This window comes from Aedes albopictus, chromosome 2, assembly GCF_035046485.1.
Source record: "Aedes albopictus strain Foshan chromosome 2, AalbF5, whole genome shotgun sequence".
Lineage (NCBI taxonomy): Eukaryota > Metazoa > Arthropoda > Insecta > Diptera > Culicidae > Aedes > Aedes albopictus.
In genome coordinates, this window is record NC_085137.1 from 29,824,589 (window position 1) to 29,847,082 (window position 22,494).

A 22,494-nucleotide genomic window follows, 5' to 3' on the forward strand; every position below is an offset into this window, starting at 1 on the left:
TGGCCGACAGATTTTTAGCCCTAGGCTACACAGGAAGAAATTCTGAAAACTACACTTGACATAAATATTGAAACGTTTAATTTCCCAATTTATTTCATTCGATTTTACATAGAAGAATTGCTTGTACGCAAAATTGTAAGCAAGCTCCATACTACAGACAACCTGTAATTTTACAATCGAATGGAGAATTGTGTTAAAAGCTCTGGAGGTCAATTTCTTACAGCGAACTCGATGTAACAATTTTGAACTGCGTAGTTCATCTCGCTTTACTTCCTTTCCGAAGGAAAAACTCCCATTTGTGAGTTTGTCGGGAGTGGGGTTTGATCCCAGGTCCTCGGCATGATAGACACGTGCTTCAACTATCACACCAGATCCGCTAAACAATTCAAGTATTGGATAAAGTAGGTATCTAACAATTCCTTCAAAAATTTCTAAAATGAATCCTCCAAGAACTCCTCGTTTAAGATTTTTTCAAGGATTTTCTGAAAACTCCTCCAAGGATTCCTTTAAGAATTCCACTAAGAATACCTTCAGTTATTTCTCCAAGTATGCAAAAAATCCTCCAAGGGTTCATTCTAGATTTCCTGCATGAATTCCATCTGAAATAAATTTTAAAAATTACTAGGAAATTTCCTTTAAGTAATATTGAAAGATTCATTAGACGATTTCTCTAAGGATTCTTGCAGGAGTTCCTCTATGACTTCTACCAAGAATACTTCCTGGAATTTCTACAGGAATTCCTCCAAGGGTTTCTTCAGGAACAACTCCATCGTGAAATATTTCAAAAACGTATTCCTGAGTTCCTTTTTCAGAAGCTCTTACAAGATTTTTTTCGTGTATTTCTTCATGAAATAAATAGTTAGGGAATTTCTTTAAAGGTAATTTCATGAACGCCTTCCAACTATTCTTCCTGGAATTCCTCCAAGAATTAATTCCGTAACTCGTTTAGTAAGTCTTTTGCGAATTATTAAAAGAATTTATTCAAGAAAAAGGTCTCAAAGACGTTTGGAGTAGTTTCAGGGACTACTAGGAGGTCTCAGGTGCATGTCAAGGGCATCCCAAGGGGGTTTCAGAAGACCTCAGGGGAGTTTTAATGGCGCTTTAGGAGTGTTTCAAGGGGTCTCCGGAGTTTTTAAGATGTGTTTAAGCACGCCACTGGGAGAAATCATGGGGATTTTCAAATGCGTTTATGAAGGTCACATAAGGGGGATTTCAGGAGCGTACCCCTTGAGATTCCCCTGAACTCCCCCGAAGTCTCAAAACACTCCCTAAAACTGGGTCCTCCTTGAAACGCCCCTGAGACCTCATGGTACCCCCGAAACCCCATTGAAATGCTCATGAGACATCTTGACATTCCTCTAAACCCCTTGGGTCTCCCGTGAAACGCCCTTGAGATCTACTGGTTCAACCTGACATTTCCTCAAACGCCCCTGAGACTTCCCCTGAAAAGCCTCTGATACGACACTAAGACCCACTTTAATGCCCATGATACCATGCTTCATGGTAACCCCTGTGACCTCCTGGGAGCCCCTTCAAACACCTCTGAGATCTCTTAATATTCCCCTGAAACCAGGCTTGATAATTCTCCTCAAAATCAAAAGAGTTTTGCGACATGCTCTAGAGCGGTGTTTGCTTATATCTCGTCGCGAGGGAGCGAACGATGATGATTTCGGATAAAAGAGTGCGATTTTTGCCTCGAGAGTCTTTCTTTGTATGGGAGTGGAACAAGCGAGAGCTTTTTGAGTGTGAGTGGATGTGAGAAACACAACAAGCAATTACACAGCGTAACAAAATTTAACTTTTGGTCTGTCTCAAGAGCAAACTTATGTGTCTCTGACAGATTTTGGGCCGCTAAATCCGAATCCGGGCTCAGATTTGCTCCAGCACGTTAGAATTTTGAGCTATACCTAAATTTATAGGGCAAAAAATGCAATTTTGGGCTTTTTTGACGGCAAGCCATTAAGCATGGAATTATTTTTTTAAGCAATCAAAAGGTAAATTTGTCAATTAACATTTAAATTAACGACTCATGCCAAATATTTCGTTTTTCCAAATCGAATTTCATAGTTTTAAGCGATTTATGTTAGGTACGATATTTCCCATACAAGTAACCCTCCAAAAGTTGCATGCAAGTTTACATACTAACATAAAATGCTTAAATCTCTCACATTTGAATTGGTAAAACGAAATATTTAGCATGAGTAGTTAATTTAGACATTAATGGACCAATTTAGCTTTTGATTGCTTTAAAAAAATAATTCCATGCTTAATGGCTTGCAATTAAAAAAGCCAGAAATCGTATATTTTGCCCTATAAATTGATGTATAGCTCAAAATTGTGACGTGCTAGAGCAAATATGAGCCCGGATTCGGATTCAGCGACCCAAAATCTGTCAGAGACACATAAGTTTGCTCTTGAGACAAAAAAAAAATGTTGCGCTGCGTTATGAGTGTTGGACGAACTCCTCGGTGCGCGACAAGCTCACGCTCGGTGCTGTTGAGGATTTTCGTTGTGATTTCTGAGTTTTATTTTTTTCTCCTCAGAAAATCGCCAAAATCGCTTCCTCTTTTTCTCGCGCCTACCTGAAACGCCCCTGAGACCCTCTAGAACTTCCCTGGAATCCCTTGAAAAGCCCATGTGATCCTCTGGAATACCCCTGTGATCCCATGGCACCTCTTGAAACCCCAGACGTTCCTGAGGCTCCCTGGAGCCCCCTGAGACCCCCTGTAACGTTCCTGAGACCCTTTGAGGTGCCCCTGAGGACTCCTGAGATCCCATGAGAAGACCCTGAGACTCCCTTAGAACGCTCTTGCAATCTACTTGTACTCCCTGAAATTTCCTCAAACGCCCGCCCTGACACCCGCTGAGACGCCTCTGGGGCGCTTCCTGAAACACCTCTGATACGACACTGAGACTCAATTTAATGCCCATGATGTCATGACTTATCTCTTAGTATTCCTCTAAAACACCACTGAGACCCTCTAGAACGTCCCTGGAACCTTCTGAAACGCCCCTGATATCTCATGGCACCTCTTGAAACCCCAGATCCTTTGAAGCGATCCTGAGGCTCTCTGCAGCCCCCTGAGATCCCCTGAAACGTCCCTGAGACCCCATGAGAAGACCCTGAGACTCTTCTAAACGCTTTCTTACACCCTGGAACCTGGGATTCCTATGAAACGTCCCTGAGATCTCATGACATGCCCCTCAGGTCCGCCATGGAACGCCCCTGAGATTTTATGGTATTCCTTGAAACGCCTTTGAGAGCCCATGAAACGACCCTGTGACCCCCATGAACAACCTTGAGACCTCATGGTACCCCCTGAAACTCATTGGGACCTCATTGAATTGCCCATACATTTTCTTATGCACAATATTGGAGCTTGCTTGAGCTTGAGCTTGATTGACGGCCCGTGATTGCTACTCCAGTGTCACCAGACCAGCTACACTCACACAAGGAAGAAACGAGATATCTGACGGGGACTAAGCAGGCATCTTCAGTTTGTGAGTGTCTATTTTTAGGCGACAATGGCGCCTGCCACGTCAGGATGCAGGTCAATGTGGGGAAGGGGAAGGAAGTGATGATTGCTATGATTTGTATCCACATCAGACCGAATATACCTCTGCGTCTGCACAAATTCATGCGGATGTCGGAGTGTTAGTAAGGTATGGTTGGCAATGGGTTCACACATAGGTGCTGACATTCACGGCTTAGATAGGCTGATAGATTAGTATATTCATTACTCTGAAGATATTGCGGCACAGGTCGCTTGATTGCATAACCCATAGGCGTTAATATGATAGATTGACACTGTGCTAGGAAAGTTGGCTTTTTCAACCCGTTTCTGTTCTAGCGATGGCTATGAACTTATGAATGTACATGAATTGTATATGTCGAGAAGAGAAAAAGATAAAGAGATAGAACGATACAAAGTAGGATGACAGGGACGGGCCAGGGATTCAACCCATGACCTTCTACATATGAATCAGAAGCGGTAGCTACTAGACCACCAAGCCCGTCAAGTTTCTTATGCACAAGTTCTATTGTATCAGGAATAAATTAAATGGCAGGGATTCCTCAAGAAGTTCTTCCACAAGGAGTTCTGGGATATCTTAAAAAGTTTCTTCTAGGATTTCTCCTGATGTTCTTTCTGGAGTCTTGGGAGGAACTTCTGACCGAGATGGTACATGATCTCTGAAAAAACAGAAGGAACTCCATTTGCAATACTAGAAGAAAGACCAGAAATAATCACAGACAGAATTCTTTGAGAAATGGCTAAAGGATCCTCTGGGGGAGTTGCAGAAGAACCTTTTGTTCTGCTTGGGATATGATATTGAAACAATGATGAGTTTGTACTAGACATAAATAAGAGCAAGTTTATTGTACATTAGCTTGAATTTAATATTTAAGAAACATGCAACAATTACCTGAATTTCATCATCATGATCTGATCCTCATCTTACCCAATCAGCTGCAACCTGGCAAAGAGTCCCATCACCGCAGCACCCACCCCCGTCATGTGGGTGGAACATTCCGTTGTCAGTGCATTGGGCCCCACTCGACCCTCATCCTGATAGTACTTGAAACAGCCGGCGTCGTTTTGCCAACTCACAATCTCTCCAAGCCACGATTGGTTCCTAAACTCGGCGTAGCCCACGTACGCACACAGGAACACCTGCTCCATGAACAAATCGCGGAAGATCTCCGGATAGGACAGGTCCGCAATCAGTTGCGACTCGCGTAGAATCTGCTCGCAGAGCTTGTCCTTGGCGGTTGTGACGAACTCCTGCTGGATGTTGCTGAAGTGTTGTTTTCCGAGAATCAGGTAGAACAGCAGTCTACAATAATGGAAGAAATGTACTGTTTGTCGGATCAAGTCACATCACCCCAAAATTCCCTACTTATGAGTGAGATGATAACCGTAGGATTTCTTGCGAAGGGACATTGCATTGCTGCATTCGCGACTCAAAAGGAGCGGCGCCCTGGGATGTGTTGATGCGCCGCCACCAGCTGGCACAGTCGTGTCGAACTCATTTTCCGACTCATTTACCAGTAGCTCTGATAAGCACTCGTCTGAACCATAAAGAATAATAGGTCGATTAATCTCAATGAATTGAAAGTGTTTGTAAGCAATGATGGCAAGCCCATTACCTGATTGCAGTTCGCTGGGTGCACCGAGCTGCAAGGCGCGAAGATAGCTATGAAAAGTGTGACGACCACCATGGGATTGCCTCTGAGCAGGGGCAGGGATAGCATCTTCAATGCTATCAGACGAAGGTAACGTGTCTGGGAAAATGTTATACTCGGAATCACCTTCGGCGTCCGTTTTCCAAAAATCCGAATTTATCAGTAGTTTACTAACTGTGGAAGCAATTTGTACTTAAAATATTTTGTCAATTAAATCGTAATTGGAAGAATTTTGTTTACCAACTGCATTCGCAGAACTCGGAAAGGAGAAAATGCTGTTGATGCGACTTTCCACATAATCGCCTTTTTTCTTCAGCGTTTCAATAAACGATCGGTTCTCATAATGCGTATCGGCTAGTATAGATTTCACTTGACCTGCAACAGAAAAAAAAATCCAGTGGACCATTAGTTTTCCTATCGTCAACGGGTTACTCGAAAAAATCCACCATTACAGGTCGAACTCGATTATCCGCAGTTACGATTCTAAGCCTCCCTAACATATCTCTGGTGAACAAAATGGTGTAAGTACAAAGCTGAAATTGATTGATTAGTGATCAATTTTTGTTTGACAAAATGTCAACATTTCAGCTTTATACAGCACTTTGTTCGAGAAAAACTCTATGCTTGGGAAGCTTCAAAAATCGACTCCGGATAATCGAATATTGCCCAACAGCCTTATGTGTCAGTTCACAAGAAAGAGCACAGACTGAACGTGCTAATTACAGAGGGGTTAACCTACTTAATTCGGCGTACAAGAAACTGACGCGAGTCCTGTTACATACTGAGACCACTTGAGGAGTCCTTCGTCTGGCGAATAGAAGTCTAGTTTTAATGGGAGCCAAACAGCGACCCTGCGTATAACAATAGGAATGGGAACACTCACTTGCTATTTCCTCAGCTTAGAAGCATGCTATCAGAAAACCGTGTACCTATACAGTAGTTTTACCATGAAGTTTTATCTAAAAGTTTGCCGAGTCAAGGGTCGCCCACTCATACCAAAGTCGTGACAGAGCTATGAAATTTACATTCACCTCATCATGACCCTAGACAAGTTCCGGAAGTACAACCTGGAGACTCAACAATAATTTCACTAAATGTGAAAGTTTCCAAAGACATTGTTCACTTGCTTGTAACTGATAAATCTCGCATTTGTCTATTGGATAATATAGTCGATGCCCTAATCTAACAAATGGCTTGCACACTAAGATCAGCTCGGTATTTTCCGCATCTTTTTACTGAGTTCTCAACAGCAGATTCAACTCGGTACGCTCGGTTGTTTATTTTGCGGATATTCTGTAAATGAATTACCGAGCTCAGCTAATAAACTGTCAAAAGTTACTGATGCACGGTAAATATCGTAACTGGTGAACGGTAAATACGATTACCGAGTGTACCGAGATAAATCTGCTGTTGAAAACTCAGTAAAAAGATGGAAAAAATACTGAACTCAGTGAAAAAATTACTGAGCTGGATCATCTGAATCTTAGTGTGTGGGAACATTTTGTTTTACTTTTTTGTTTATTTGGAAGGCTCGGGTGCCACATGGGCATAACTGAGCCGAAATCATTTGTTTTTACAGTGATTGAACATTTTTTACAATTTATTACTGCCTTAAGGACAAACGTCTTGAAATACCGCTACAACAGTGCATCAGAACTTCAAACGCACAAATCTCAAGAAGCAAGCTTTAAACAACAGTGCATTTCATTATTCTGTTCTTGCTCACTTGTAATAAGCTTCAAAATTTATTTAATAAGAAGATCAGGTGCGCTGGTATTACTTACGAAAAGATTTGTTTGCTCAAAATCGTGAGTAGGTGCCAAAGTCGGCCATTGTGGTGACTATTTTAGGATTCTAACAAGACTGTCCTTAATATTATGTTAGTTTGGGAAGCCGAAGTACTCGCGGCTGTTTAGAGGTTAAGGATTAAAGAAAAAAAATGGGTTTGAAACTAAATTATATGCTAACATATACTAAAAACATTCATGGGACAAATTGTACAGACCTGTAACGGAACAAAAAAGAAAGGACTTTATCGATAGACAACGACAAGTAGAGGAAAAACGGAAGGGGGTCGACGACAGACAGGGATGAACAACACAACCAAATGGCGGACAACGAAATAAACAAGGGACGTACTACATCAAACTCTGACATCAACACGTTTCAAAAATTGATAAATGAGATTCATGTACAGTGACCGGCACAAAAAAAGATCCACCATATAGTGATTTCAGTTTCTAATACATACATGAAAACTACATGCAAAAATGATAAAAAATGCCTTTCAATGAATGCACTTTATCCATTTTACATTGTTTTAGTAATCTGTGTTGAAAAATGTTTGGTTTTTGAAGAATACTATGGTTTCTGATAAGATTGAGAAAGTTGCTTAAAAATTGGATATGACAGTAAAAAAGATCCACTTAGCAATTAATTCTGAAAGATCAAAATTTCGCCAAATTATCTCACTTTTTGCTTCTTAGTGTATGCTGTTATGATGTTCTTTACATCTTCTTCTTCTTCTTCGTTATGACTCGACGTCCTCACTGGAACTTGGCCTGCCTCGCTTCAACTTAGTTTTCTTTGAGCACTTCCACAGTTATTAATTGAAGGGCTTTCTTTGCCCGCCATTGCATGAATTTGTGTATTGTGAGGCAAAGACAATGATACACTATGCCCAGGGAGTCGAGACAATTTTCCCGACCCGAATGGGAATCGAACCCGCTGTTTCCGGATTGGCGATCCGTAACCTCGACCACTAGGCTAACTGGAGACCTTCTTTACATATAAAATTTAATTTGGCATGAGTTTTATCAATTTTAGGGTGATATGGGGTGAACTTATTTTACATGGTGAGTATCAAGGGTGAATTATCCCTAAACTACAGAAACTATATGTAAGCATGAATGAATGCTGTTATTCTACAATATAACAATAATTCAGCTTGCAGACCTGCAGGGATGTATACATTTTTGACAATTCTATGAGTTTTGGTCGCCCAATGCAAAGAAATTCATGTGTCGTGACCTTTATTAGGGACTTTTGATAACTCAAAACGCTCTCACGTTTGTGTTTCACAATGATCACCTCCATCTGCTTGTGATACAGCTTGCTTGAATATACCTCTTTCATATAAACTGGCACAAATTTCCCAAATGGAGGAGAACGTGCCTCTGGAGCCGACCTACTGATAGGGTAGCGAACCACTTGGACAACGGCCGGTATTTTGGGCATTCTTCGCTATAACTCAGTCAATTCCAAACCAATTGACTTGAAATTTTGTACACGGCTAGATACGCATCTCATCGCGTTCCAAATATTGAGTCAATTCGTTCAGAATTGGCTGAGTTATAGCAGAAAAGTGCTCAAAATAGGACCCCTGCCGAGATAGTACCACTTCCCTCCTGATCATACATAATTTCAAATTTCCAACCTATCACAAGTGACACGAATGGTGTATATTCATAATGTTAACTTTTTGTGTCAAATTAAACTGTTGCTTCAATATACACTAGGGTGGCCCATACTTATATGAAAAACAAAAATTTCGAAAAATGTCAAGTCTTACCTCTAAATCAGTTGTTTTGGACTCCCAGAAGCTACGTTCAAAATTTGAGCAAAATCGGTTGAGCCTGAGGGGGCGCTCAAAACGCTTGAAGTTTGGCCAAATGTAAACTTGGCCAAATGTATGCAGAAATTTTAAGTTTTCGAATTTTGCCAATAGGTGGCGCTGTAAGCGTTCAATAAATAAACCTTTTCGTATTATTATAGGTGACTACATGTGTAAGAACTTTGTCGAAGACCGCAAAGTAATCCGACGGCTGTAAAAAAACAGTTATACCCTAGGCAAAGTGAGGCAAAGTATTGATATGGGGCTGTCCATAAACCACGTGGTCATAGGGTGGGGGTTCGGCCAATGATCATTTTGTATGAACAACTTAAAAATTTTGTATGGACAAATGACCACGCGGGGGGGGGGGTTGAAAAGTCCCAAAAAAATGACCACGTGGTTTATGGACAGCCCCTATTATTCCTTTACAGTTTACATGTGTTGGAAAAACAACAATAAAGTTTATTCTCACTTTACCTAGGGTATAAGTTTTTCACAGACGTTGGATCACTTCGCGGTCTTCGACAAGGTTGTTTGGCATATAGTTACCTACAACAATACCAAAGGGTTTGATTATTGAACGCTTACAGCGCAAACTTAAAATTTCTGCATACATTTGGTCAAGTTTGCCCATACAAACTTCAAGCATTTTGAGCGCCCCCTTGGGCTTAATAGATTTTGCTCAAATTTTGAGCGTAGCTTCTTGGAGTCCAAAATAACCCATTTAGGAGGTAAGACTTGGCATTTTTCGTAATTTTTGTTTTTCATTTAAGTGTGGGCCACCTTAATATACACATTCTCAAAATTGAAAATATTCAAAAAATAAAGCATCAGATCATCTAGCTGTCTTTGGCAATTGTTCTACATTGGAATGTAAGGAACATATGTGTCGAAGACACCAACATGATTTAACGCTAGTATTCCTTCCTATCACTCATTTTATGTGTGCGCATAATTGAATACCATTGTGATTACCCTACTAACAAATACTAATTCCCGAGACATCTGTGGGGATGCTGTGGATTCCACGGTTTCTAGTAACAACGGTTGTCGAACTAACATTCCTTCCCCTTTTTCGATGACCGTAAGGACGTGGCCGGCGCCTTTATTGACTTAAAAATGTTGAGCTCTTGACCTGTGCACATTGAGAATGGTTAGCTAGACCTAAGCTTTCACATTCATTGGTTCTCGGTGCAACTTCGATTGTTCTGGTCAATCACGGAGTAGCAACTACGATGTGTACGGTTATCTTTGCTTTGCTGAAGCATCTGATATTGTTTCCAAACAACTTTTTGAACGTGGATGTTTTTAGGAGTGCATGCTTCTGCATGATTTCTGTTTGTGTTTAAAAATTTTCATCCTAATTCGTTATGCTCCGAAAATTCTAGGAAGGATGATTTATTTCAGTATATTATGGACAAATATTATGTATCTCATAAACGTAACCAATGATTCAGTAAAGTGTGCCATATTGGGAAAGGGGGTTGAAAAAGGGCTTATTTTTGCGTGGCGTAATTTATGGACGCTCCCATACATTACACGCTATGTCCAAAGGGAAGTATTATGAAAAGTGAATGTACCTCAAATTTTATTCGCTAGAACCGTATTTCTGGATCTCTAGATTCAGAATATGTGTGATTTAAAATAATCCATCTTGGGTTTTTTTTTCATACATGTTTATATGGGATGAAATTAACCTTAAAATGACTTTTGTCATTTGTATGGAAAAATAGGAAAAAAATCAAAAAAATCGAAAAACCCAAGATGAAATATTTTGAACCGCACAGATTCTGAAACTAGAGGTCCAAACCTACGATCCAACGGAATAACATTTGAGGTACATTCGATTTTCATAATACTTCTCTTTGGACATACCGTGCATTATGTGTGTACTTGGTATGGGGCAGATGACCAGAGATCAGAAATGGAGATCATGAAATCCAAGATGGCGGAATAAATTCAAGATGGTGGCCATTGTATGAAGTTTTTGGCTTTGAAATCATGCAATATGGGTATACTTGATGTGAGCAAAAGGTCTGAAGTTCAAAAATAGTGATGAGAAAATCCAAGATGGCGGACCATAATTCAAGATATCGGCTGTTGTAAAGAGTTCTAGGCTCTAAATCCATGCAATATGGGGCAGATATTCAAAGATCAATATGTAGATAGACAAACCAATTGTGGACAAAAATGAAGATGGTGGTTGATATTTGGCATGAGTACGATGTTCGAAATCCAGATCATGTAACTATAGATAGATCTGCAACTTTGCCGACGGAAGGATGTAAATAGTTATACTTGCAAATAAAGAAGTTTAGATTCTAATTTCTTTAATAATATGGACCACCCTAACTTTCGCCTACATTTAAAAAACGATCTTATTCTTAGAAAAAGCTTTGTAGAAGATCCTATTTGTCTAAAAAATCATTTGAAGGCGCTGAATGCATCTTACCTCGTAAATCTGGGTCTTGGCACATTGTGAAATTTTAATGTACACAATGACAGCTGAATATTGGACTGGAGTATCATTTGTTCAACCGCTCTAATCAGCAGAATATAGATGGCTGAATATCAAATTGAACAGAGTATTCTTCGTCTGTGTAACTAGCATTTAAACATTCACAAAATTGTCGCATAAATCATCTGTTTATCAGTCCAATGCAGACTTAGTGCAATTTAAGACACAACACCTTATGCTCTGTGTATATATTTCATGGTAACTACTCTGAGTCACACTGAATTACATGACATATAATGGAAGTTTACATGATATATTACAAGACTTACATGACATGTGAAATTCTACGTTCTACATAATTGGAACGTAGAATTTCACATGTCATGTAAGTCTTGTAATATATCATGTAAACTTCCATTATATGTCACAGAAATTTAAACATTTTGTTTCGATCTGCGAATGTATTGTTAACCCTCTACTTCCTTCTAGAAGATCACCATCGGTATTCGACGAACTCGAGACAAACGGAATTAGATGAACATGTTATAATTGGCCTTGGATTATGCTTTGTGAAATCCCATTTCGTATTTTAATGATTGAGTCGTTTCAGATAATCTTTTTTGTGAGAACCGGATATAAAAAATCGTTTTATCGGTAAATTTACCTAAAAATTGATGATTAAACTGATAGGGAACTAATATTTCCTTTTCAAACTTCAAAATTTTCACGACATGATTTCTACTTTTGATCGCCGATAGTTTTCAGAATGTGATGGTAATCTCATTAGGCAAACCCAACTACCAACTACTGGTTTCAATATTGATGAACTATCGAAAAACTATTGATTTACACGTATTTTTTTCGTTTTTTAAGAAAAAAAAATTGACAATTTACAGTGACCCCACACCGATGAATCACCTTAATTTTGTACACTATTTATGAATCACCATGTTGATCAAATGAGTGATCCGAGTGATCCATAAACTGTAGTCATTTTTGCCGATTCATAAATTGTGGGGTTACTGTACAATAACTTTTGTTCAAGCATTTTTTTTCGGAAACGCTTTTTTAGCATAGAAATAGTTGTTAAAAGCCGTGAGAAGGAAAGAATTAAACAATTTTTGAAGCCACAACTTAACTACAACATTTCTAAGAGAGAAAAAGTTACTTTGAAAGCATACTTAAAGACTTGAAATTGGTTGAGCAGTTAAGTGACAGTCCCCTAAAGGTACAATGTTCAGTGAATAAAGTAAAAGTGAGCAAAAAAAGAAAATCAGGTTAAACTACACAGAAAAAAATATTCATATAAAATTCAGCGAAAAACCATGCACATAAAGGGAATGCTAGAGTAAGTGCATATTTACATCAGATGTCATGTTAAATTACGTCACGTTCGTGTAAATTTCCGCTAATAGCCACGTAACCGGTTGGAGTCCATGATGGTTTACGCGATGGTTGGCGGAAATTTACACGATAAAAATGTAATTTTACATTATATCTCATGTAAAAGTGCACTAACTCTAGCATTCCCTTTATGTGCATGATTTCTCGTTGAATTTTAATTACAATATTTTTTCTGTGTAAAATGTTAAAATTGGCATTCTGAAGGTTTATTTCGAGATTAATTGTCAAGGGAATCTTGGTGGAAGATTGAAATCGGTTGAAAAGTTATGACAATTAAAGTGGTAAATAATATGCTAATAATAATGGCCTATATTATTAAATCCAATTTTCCATTAAAATAGAAAGTAATTTAATTTACCATTAGCAATCGCAACACCAAGCAGTAAATCCGTCGTAAGATCTTCGTAGTTTTCAATGCATACATCCAGCAGCTTATCCAATCGTGCCAATAGTACCTCCGGCCCTATTAAATTTCGCATTGATGAATCCATCTGCCCATACTGGGCCATCGCTTCACCATGGTCACAGAACACAACCGAAATCAGTAACAGCTTCAAAACCAGCGATCCCATACCAACTAAGTAAGTAACACACTACTCTGCGCTAGTCCAACCACTTCGAAACACGTCCCAATTTGAAATGAGCTCCGATGTCGCATCCACTTACATCTTAAGCCCGGCACAGCAGCGGAAGGAAATCAACTTCAAGATTTTATCCTTGCGAGCTCCTCGCAGCATGCAAGCAGCCACAGCTTCTTGACGCTTGAGATGATACCAGCATGATAGTAACGGTTGATGCTTATTCCTTTTTGGCTGCCACAACTTACTGCTTCGGAGCGGAGCGGAGACGTTGGGACGTTGTTGGTTGACTTGACGAACGCATGCGTTCGCTTTTGGCAATCGTCCTCCGCCGCATCCTCCTCGTCAGCATGGGAGGGTGGGAGGAAATAAAAATTTATTTTCTCTGGATTAAACTAATCCACAGGCTAATAGAAAAACAATTTAGGATTTCACTTACTTCTGGTTCCCTCGCTGGGAGACGTGCGGTGTTTCCATTTGAAATTGCGGTGTGCGAAGAAGCTCAAAAGTAGTGCTCTGACCCGTGGTGGTGTTGGGAATGCTGCTCGCTGCTAGCATCAGTCGAGTCGGTCGGTTGGATTCTTTTTCTTAAGGCACATTAGAAATAAGGGGGTGGGGATTTAAGACACCGCAAGTTTTCATTATTGACCGGCGGCTACAACTGATCTGGTCAGGAATTGTCTTGTCGTTTTGATTGCCCTCACAATGTAGGTGGGACTGCCCGTGATGCTGGATGGATGGAAATTGATGGCGCGTGGTAGGTAGGTAGGTATGAAGACGTTGCTTCGTAAAGACGATCAAATTCATGTTGTGGCAGATTTATTTAGATTAAGTTCAACAAGAGTTATTGAAACATACGAAATTCAGTTTTTATCAATTACCCCTTCTTTTATCACCTTCAATATGTTCTTTAAATGACTGGATCCTGAGGCACGCTTTCCTCTTTCGCCCGATTCTGATTACGTCCCTACTAGGATAAAGCCTGCTTCTCATCTTCTATGAATTGTGAAGTGTTGAATGTTCTATGAGCACTTCCGCAGTTACATATTTACTGAGAGCTTCCTCTGTGTTACAGGGCCGTATTTAAGAAGTCCCCATGGCCCCAAACCCCCACAAAATTTCACAAGCATATAAATAATTCTTTTATTATTACATAAATATATGGTATGAAAGTAATTTTCGGAAGATAGTATTTTCCCAGTTATTGATTTGTTATGCCATCTATTGGAGAGGTGGAGGCCCAACTAACAATTGCAAGTCACAAACAAGCAAGCATACTGAATTGTTGCTTAATAATGGTAATGATAGCTGAACTAAAATTATGCTCAACACATAACTGTTGAAATGATTTTTCAATTGAGAAAATAGTCAATGTTCGACTTTCCTCATCGGTATCAACAATGATAAATTAAAACACTTTTCAAAAGTTTAACAAGAAATTTATTCGACTTGCATTGATTCTTTAACAAAAGAGTTTAACAAAACATTTCTCTGCATCTTATTAAGCTGATGTATTGATAAGCATATGCTCCTGAACAATGTGCTTTTCACTTGTCAAATAAACGCCTTCAGCCCGTCATTGTTTGACTCTTGGTTTGACTCGGAACTTTGTTCGGATTATGGGATAAATCATGGCTAAAACTGTTTAGACAATCAAGTTATTAAAGACCCAAAACTTTAAACGAATCACATAAAATAAAACAGAATAGAATTATGTAGCTTAACATTGAGTGCCAAGTGATGTAATCAACGTAAAAATGAGGCATTTATTTATTATTATTAGTCCGTAACAAGATATCTTGTACCTTGATTATTATATTTTTATCTTCCGCAGCAGTTTGATTGTACGAGACGCTTGATTCGATGCATTTGACATTTCAGTGCTGTCGTGTTTACTGAATATTGTTCCCACAGTCACCTAGATAATCAAACAGCATTCAGAAATTGACACATTTCAAGTATACATAAACAACCTTATGCACTATTTATTGAACATAATATCAAGATTCCATGACAAAAGCATAAATAAAAAAATTGCTTGACGGATCTTCGACTGAGCATGAGTAGATTACCTGAACAGATGCTGTAAATGCACCATGTCCAAGACCATACCGCACCACATATTGTCATATATTTTTAAAGATCGATATTGAATAATAAAAATAAGAACATATTCATATTGCAATTAGTTCGTCTGAAAACAATATCTTCAATAAGAACCTACACTTTTTGGCCGCATTCAGTACAAGTTTTCTCACCGTGCGATGAAAATACTGACAGCGAAATCAGAATGGAAAACACGTGTTTTGGGCTGAACAGCTGTTGAAGTATAAGGCGATGTTCAGTTGATTACCACGTGCTATGCTAATTCACCACTGCTGAACACAAGTTCAGGAGTGATCATTATTGAGTCATGGGAAGATTATGTTTTGCTTTGGGTGCTGCATCTCACCATCTCTAGGATGGCGCAGATAGGAAGGCATGCGGCTGGCAATCGACAGGTCTCGAGTTAATCCGGATTAAGGTAATTTTATAAGTAATTCTTATTTCATAATAGGTGTTCTCAACATGAGAGCAAATAATTACTCTCGTGGGAGTTCAACATTTTTGCATTTTATTTATTTTCAGTCATTTTTACCAATGCTTAATAACAACTTTCTTGTACATTTGTAAAACGCTTTGTACAACAAAAAATTAAGTTGGTGCACAACATGATGCTTTATAACTTCTCCAAATTTGTGTGAACAAAATCCGAACATAGGTTGTACGTGAAAATAATTCAAATGTTATTCAACATTATGCTGAATTAATCCGTCATAATGGTGCCTGTTAAATGAGTGATTGTTAGTTGGGGTGACAGGTCCTCCTTGACATTAGGTAGCACGCAATCGAAGCCAGCTGTCTCCTCTCTCTCAGCCAGAGATGTATGTGCTACCGTCTACCCCCGTTCGTTTGAACGACACCTCATCCAAACCAACGGGGTTCATTTTTAATTTGAACGTTCAGCAACTCTGTTAGCATCGAAAAACACACTACTGGCCACCTGATTTGGTGTTTTGTTTTGGTTCTGCGTTCCGTTTCACACCGTTCCATTAGCAGAATGACGTTTGAACCATTTTTAATTTGAACTATGTGCAGATTAGAGGGGGTCAAACTAAAAAGTGTTCAGATTACATGCGGTCAAACCAACGAGGGTAGACGGTATCACAATTGAAGTTTCTGTTGGAAATCTCAACAGAAAATACGTCTATTGTTCGGTTTATTTTCTGCATGATGAACTATCCCCTACGGATGCTTTCAAGCAATTCATCGCATACTGCACTTCAAAAGACATTTGGTAGTTATGCTAATGCTCACCATATAGTCTGGGGCAGCTCCGACATCAATTTGAGAGGTTCCAGTTTGATGGACTACTCAAGACTTCACATAGGCAACCGCCCAACCTTCATGGTATCTGCTAGAGAGGAAGTGTTAAACATAACGCTTTGTTCTAGCAGAATTAGTCACGAGCTGACCAATCGCTACATCTTTATTGAACATGTGAATGTTACTTCGCAAACTTTGCCTTTCAGGAACCCCCGGTCAACCAACTGGGATCTCTTGACCGATTTGGTTGCAGCCAAATTTCATGGATACTCATCATCCATTGACACTCCAAATGATTCAGATGATGCCGTTGATACTGGAACGGCCTTCATCATGGAAGCTTTAAAAGAAGCTTGCCCTCTGCGGCCTGTGAAGAACACAAAAGGAACTACTTGGTAGAACTCCGATCTGGCGAAGCTCAGGAAACAATGTAGAAAGAGTTGGACCAGACGACGTTCGGCTGGATTGGAGGCTTTCAGAGCAGCTCGCTATCTGATGAACGATCTGGCTGGAAAAACCTTTGTACAATGTTTCCAGTTTGAGTGAAGTCAGTCGGTTGAACAAAATCCTTGCGAAATCTAAGGATTTCCTAGTGAACGAACTCCGTTTGCCAAATGGTGATTTCACGGCCGAATGGCATCGGCTCGGAGTATCATAATTTTAGAATTGATTGAAACCTATCAGTTTTTATCTCGTTTCTTCTGAAAATCTGTGATGTTCATCTGGCCAACGTGCCTCTTCATGTAAACCAACATGCCTACCAATCTGGTAAGTCCACTGTGACTCTTTTACACAAAGTTGTTTACGATATCGAGAAGGCGTTCGCTGAAAAGCAATCCTGCTTGGGTGTTTGCTTAGATATTTAGGGTGCCTTTGACAACGTGCCTTTCGATGCCATATTGGAATCCGCAGCGAATGGGAAATTGAGTGTGTGTGGATGCCACCGAGGGGGAGTCCTGTCACTGCTCTTGTGGAATATTTACATTTACATTTACATTTATTTTGAAACAATCATCGAACTTCGAGGTCTACATGATTACTTAACCTAACCTAACTCTAATACAGGAGAACGAAGTAGCCCATTCTTGAACACATTCACAGAGAAATTAAAATTAAACAGATGATACACTTCATTAAAGACACTACACATGGATCAAATTGGCTCATTTGGTCCGTAAAGAGTACGGCGGAAAGGTAGGTGTAAAAAATCTCGACTCCGTAACGGTCTTGCAACAGCATGCATTCCAGTCATTATTAAAATCTTTGGAGCATCAACTTCACATAACGCGACCTGTGCGACAAAGATAGCCTTTCGGTCCTGTCGCCTTTTGAACAACGGTTCCATCCCTTAAAGCTGACAGCGATCAACATAAGGAGGAAGTTCGTAACTATTAGTCCAAGGAAGAAACCTCAAAGCATATCTGACAAATTTGGACTGGACTGGAGCGAACAAGTGCATAATAAAGTGTTCTCAAATAATACGGCTAAAACTTATCGCTGAACATTTAGAAAAACTAACAATTAGAAGATTACAAACACACCATGAAACAAACGAGTCAAGTAAACATTGTAGCTGCTTACAGTCCTCAACAGAACGTATTTGAAGGTACAGTTTCAAATCATCAGCGTATACTAGAACGGTTTTTCGGGCAATATTAGCCTATTGATGTCTTTTTTGAGAACGATCCAATCAAAATTAGGCCTTCTCCAAAGCTATGTCTTGCACGGCAGCGCTTGAAGTTCTCTATGACGTGGCCCTAACTCATCTTGAACAAGAAGCACTTTCTTGCACTAACCACCTATCGGTACTCGGCTTACTAGAGGAAACTCCTGTAAACTGCATATCAACACACTCCTCATTGTTTTTACTATTGATGTTGTCCTTGCCCCAAATGATCATTGTTTGTAATTTTCCATATAGGAAATTTTCTACGAAATTCCCTTCCCGGGAAGAGTGTACTTCTAGTTATCTGTAGAGAAGTATTTCTGTTGGCGTTGTGTGTTACACTGCACTGGTGGCTCACTTCTCAACTAACATTTTTTGTGAATGTATACGTCAACAAAGCGCCCTCAATACGGCTTGATGCTGAGTTACTGTGTTGTACATATGGACGAAAGCTTCTATGCAAGCCAGGCCCGGATCAAGGATTGTGGGGGCCCGAGGCCGGAGCGGATGTGGAGGCCCCTAAAAGGTACAAATGCGATGTTTTTGAACTGTACTAAGCTAAAAGGTTAAATAAAGTTAATGTTTAACAAGCAAAACGGTTTTTGTGGGGGCCCCAAAAATGTGGGGGTCCGAGGCCCTGACACCCCCCCCCCCCGGTCCCCCCTTAGATCCGGCCCTGATGCAAGCCCTTTACCAATGATGCTTGTGCGAGCTGCTTCTACGCCACCAAGTCCTAGTTCTTTTCTCGGCTTCTATGTAACCACTAATAATAATAGCATAATCGAATAACATCTTGAGAAGACGCTTTTTCAGTCATTTCACAGTTATTTAATAATAGTTATACGGTATCCCCAAATTATTCGATTAAATTAATATAATTAGGTTATGCATACCACGACGTAATACATGTGGAACGGGAACTAACGATTTTAAAATTGAATAATTTAAGTACTTGCCGCTGCTTGGAATCGAACACCCGATCTCCGTATCCACTGATCCCGATGATGTCCTCGCTGCCACACTGCTATTTATAAATAGCATAGAAAATAGCCCGTTTTGTTTGACTCCAGACAAGGCTTCATAATTGTGCCCGAAGAAACCTTAACCAACTTCATCTTGCTGCAAAAACTTGTGAAACGTCAAACGCAATAATGTTTATATTGAACCTCATTCAACAAGCTTTGTGGTTGCGCCAACAGGTTATTCGTCATAGCTTCTAGCTGAAAAAAAATGTTCTTTAAACAGCTACGAAGCACTGCTGTTGTGTGTATTTGACTACACTACAAAACGCAAAGTATAAAAGTAGCTACTTTATTGGTTGGCAGTCTTATTCGATTTTCACATCTTCCGGCAAATCTTCCGGAGTTGGATTACAGAGCAATAGAAGCAACCCAAATAATTTCACAGCAAAGTAATGGATGTATGTATTTGTGTAGCTATATAGCCCGCTCAAAGTGTGTTAATGTTTACATCTCACAAGCCGTGTTGGTATAACAAAAGTTTCTTTATTAAAGAGAAACTTCAAAGAACACAAACATGGCTGCCACAATGGCCGACTTGGACCCCTACTCGCGTTTTCAAGAGCACTAATCTTGAAAATTCGTAAACAAATGCGCTCGATTTGAAAAAGCTGCCTCTTTTTGCAAGTGAGCAAAGCCAGGATTAACAAGTGCGGCTTAGTTTGATGCTTCTTTCGTCAGATTTGTGCCTCTAAAGTTTGTATGGAAAATTGCAAAGGGATTTCTTGATGTTTCACCCTAAATACAGCTAGGTACTAGCTGTAATGATATCGCATAACGGCCTTCAAAGCGCTGCTGGTTTGTGGAACGGGTGGTGCAGAACGTGCTGAACTGTGTTGCCAACAATGCTACTGTCGCAACTGCGTTTGCGAGTACTCGGTAAACACTTAATAAGTGAAGCTGACTTGGATCTTCAGGACGTTCAGTTGTTCTTTACCTGCTGTGGTAAGGAGCTATAGGCTTTCGTTACGCTTTATGCGTTATTACAGTACTTTTTAGGACGCTGTTTGAACCCATTGTGATGCCCTCTTCTACGGTGACGATCCTATTCTTCTACCTGTACTTTTCCAGTTTTTTTCTACCTCAGGTAGATGATGAATAGGCTAGTGCTCATGGCGGTGGCACAAATTTCCCAAATGAAAGACGAATGTGCCACTGGAGCTGACCTACTACTGATACATGCATCTCTATCAAACTGAATTATTTCAGGTAATTTGACCAACTAAATACCTCATGACGAAGAAAACAAAACTGCCGACATTTAATAAATTTTAATAATAAAATAAATGCAAAAGTAAAATTTCTCATTGTCTAAAGATCAACATATAGATACATCCCAGGTAACAATTTGATGCTGTACAAACGTTTCTCCAACTATTTTAAATCAGCCTTCGTTTAAACAAAAGCTGAGTAGAAGAGGTCCAATCCTTTATTCAGCTCCTAAACATCTTATTTTTGTGATTTGTTTCAACCTTTAGCTCAAATGAGGTTCATTGGAAGGCTGATTTAAGGCTTAATAAAGACCGGTCCAGAAAGTATGGACGCACTAAGAAAATACTGGCTTTTCAAAACTATTCATGAATAGTTCATTTTGAAAGCTACATCCTGTTGGTCAACCTATTTTCTCAGCATTTGTAAAGCGGTTTTTGCGATTCTAGCAGTTTGTTTCAAAATACATGAACTTTCAGCGGAACATCATCAAAAAAATGTGCACAAACGATGAACAGAGCGTGAAAGATCACTAAGGAAATGAGCAAAATATGGTGGGAGTAAGTGAGAAAACCGTGCAAGCAGCAATCAGGAAACACGGTGGGGATAACACGTTTAAGCATAGGCCAAAATTGGGTAAAAAATAGAGATCCTGCTAACCCTTGTTTGGGAAAACAAATAATAAAGGTACTTGAGCACAAGAAAAAACCTTCTAACTTACACAGAGCGGGGTATGACCAAAAATAGTTACCATTTCGAATTCCAATGTTCATCGTGACAAAGAACATTTGAATTTTAGATCCTATAGTAAGCAGAAACGGCCAAAACGAAGCTCGAAACAAGATCCGTCGATCAGGCCCAGTCAACTGAAGACTAGGTGCGTCCATACTTTCTGGGGCAGTCTTTATGCGCTTAATTAGTAATCAATTATATTTATTAATTGTGTAAAAATAAAAGAAAAACACTTTCGTTAGCCTATTTTTACCATTAGCTGCGTCAATTTCCAGGAGAAATGTTTAAGAATGTATACGTTATCTGTGGGAAAACTGTGAATTGAACTCGAACCTTCAGATTTATAATCACACACCTTAGCATCTGCACCACACACAATTGTATACATATCCTAAAAACAAGAGCATTACTTGTTGTGTCTGAATGGTCAAGAACATAAGTTAAACTAAGTCTGTATTGAGGCTGCAGAAGCGATGTGGACTTCACGAAAACCATGATTGGGTCGCTGTCAAAAATATTTGATTAAAAGTTGAACAACAGATGATTAATTCTGCATGTTGGTGTATGGTTTAGAGCTGGTTACCCAGATGAATAATATTCTATTCAACTTGGTATTCAGTCATCTATGTATTGCTGATTAAAGAGGTTGAACAAGCCATACTTCAGACCAATATTCTGCTGTCATTGTGTTCAGCCATTGACACCATTAACCAGCTATTGTTCAGTTAATACTCTCACGATTCAGCATTCATTGTTACATGGGATGATTTCTACTCTGAAAATACTGATTAGATTCCCGATCCCTATAGGCACAGCTGTGAAGGCGTTGGCATTCAGCATGGCCATGCTGAGGGTGACAGATTCGATTCCCGATCGGTCCAGGAACTTTTTGTGAAGGAAAATTCCTTGGGCACAGAGTATCTTTGTGCCTGCCACACGATATACGCATGCAAAACGGTTATTGGCAGAGGAAGCTTTCAGTAAATAACTGTGGAAGTGCTCTTAGAACACTAAGCTGAGAAGCAGGTTCTGTCCCAGTGGGGACGTTACGCCAAGAACAAGAAGATTCCCAATTCGAACGAGAAATCGATCCTGGGTGGAGAATTTCTGGAGTTATCGTTGATTTTGATATGCGTACTAAATTAATGTTCAATAAATTATGTCAGGCAAATCAATGAACAGTGGGAACTTAATGGCATAAAAAGGCAAAGCAATATAAGGTTCACGTTTGCTCATGGTATTCTTCATTTATCATCCCCCAAAA

General features: G+C 39.6%; 1 protein-coding gene across 1 annotated transcript; it reads right to left on the bottom strand.

The window, feature by feature from the left end:
- Positions 1-4,096: 4,096 nt before the first annotated feature.
- LOC109415860 (uncharacterized) lies at positions 4,097-13,495 on the bottom strand. Its single transcript, XM_019689809.3, has 5 exons — positions 13,019-13,495; positions 5,426-5,560; positions 5,150-5,359; positions 4,900-5,071; positions 4,097-4,836 (listed from the first exon to the last, which is right to left on the bottom strand). Exons 1-5 carry the CDS (start codon positions 13,230-13,232, stop codon positions 4,458-4,460), a joined length of 1,110 nt encoding a protein of 369 aa, XP_019545354.2. The 5' UTR covers positions 13,233-13,495; the 3' UTR covers positions 4,097-4,457.
- Positions 13,496-22,494: the final 8,999 nt, after the last annotated feature.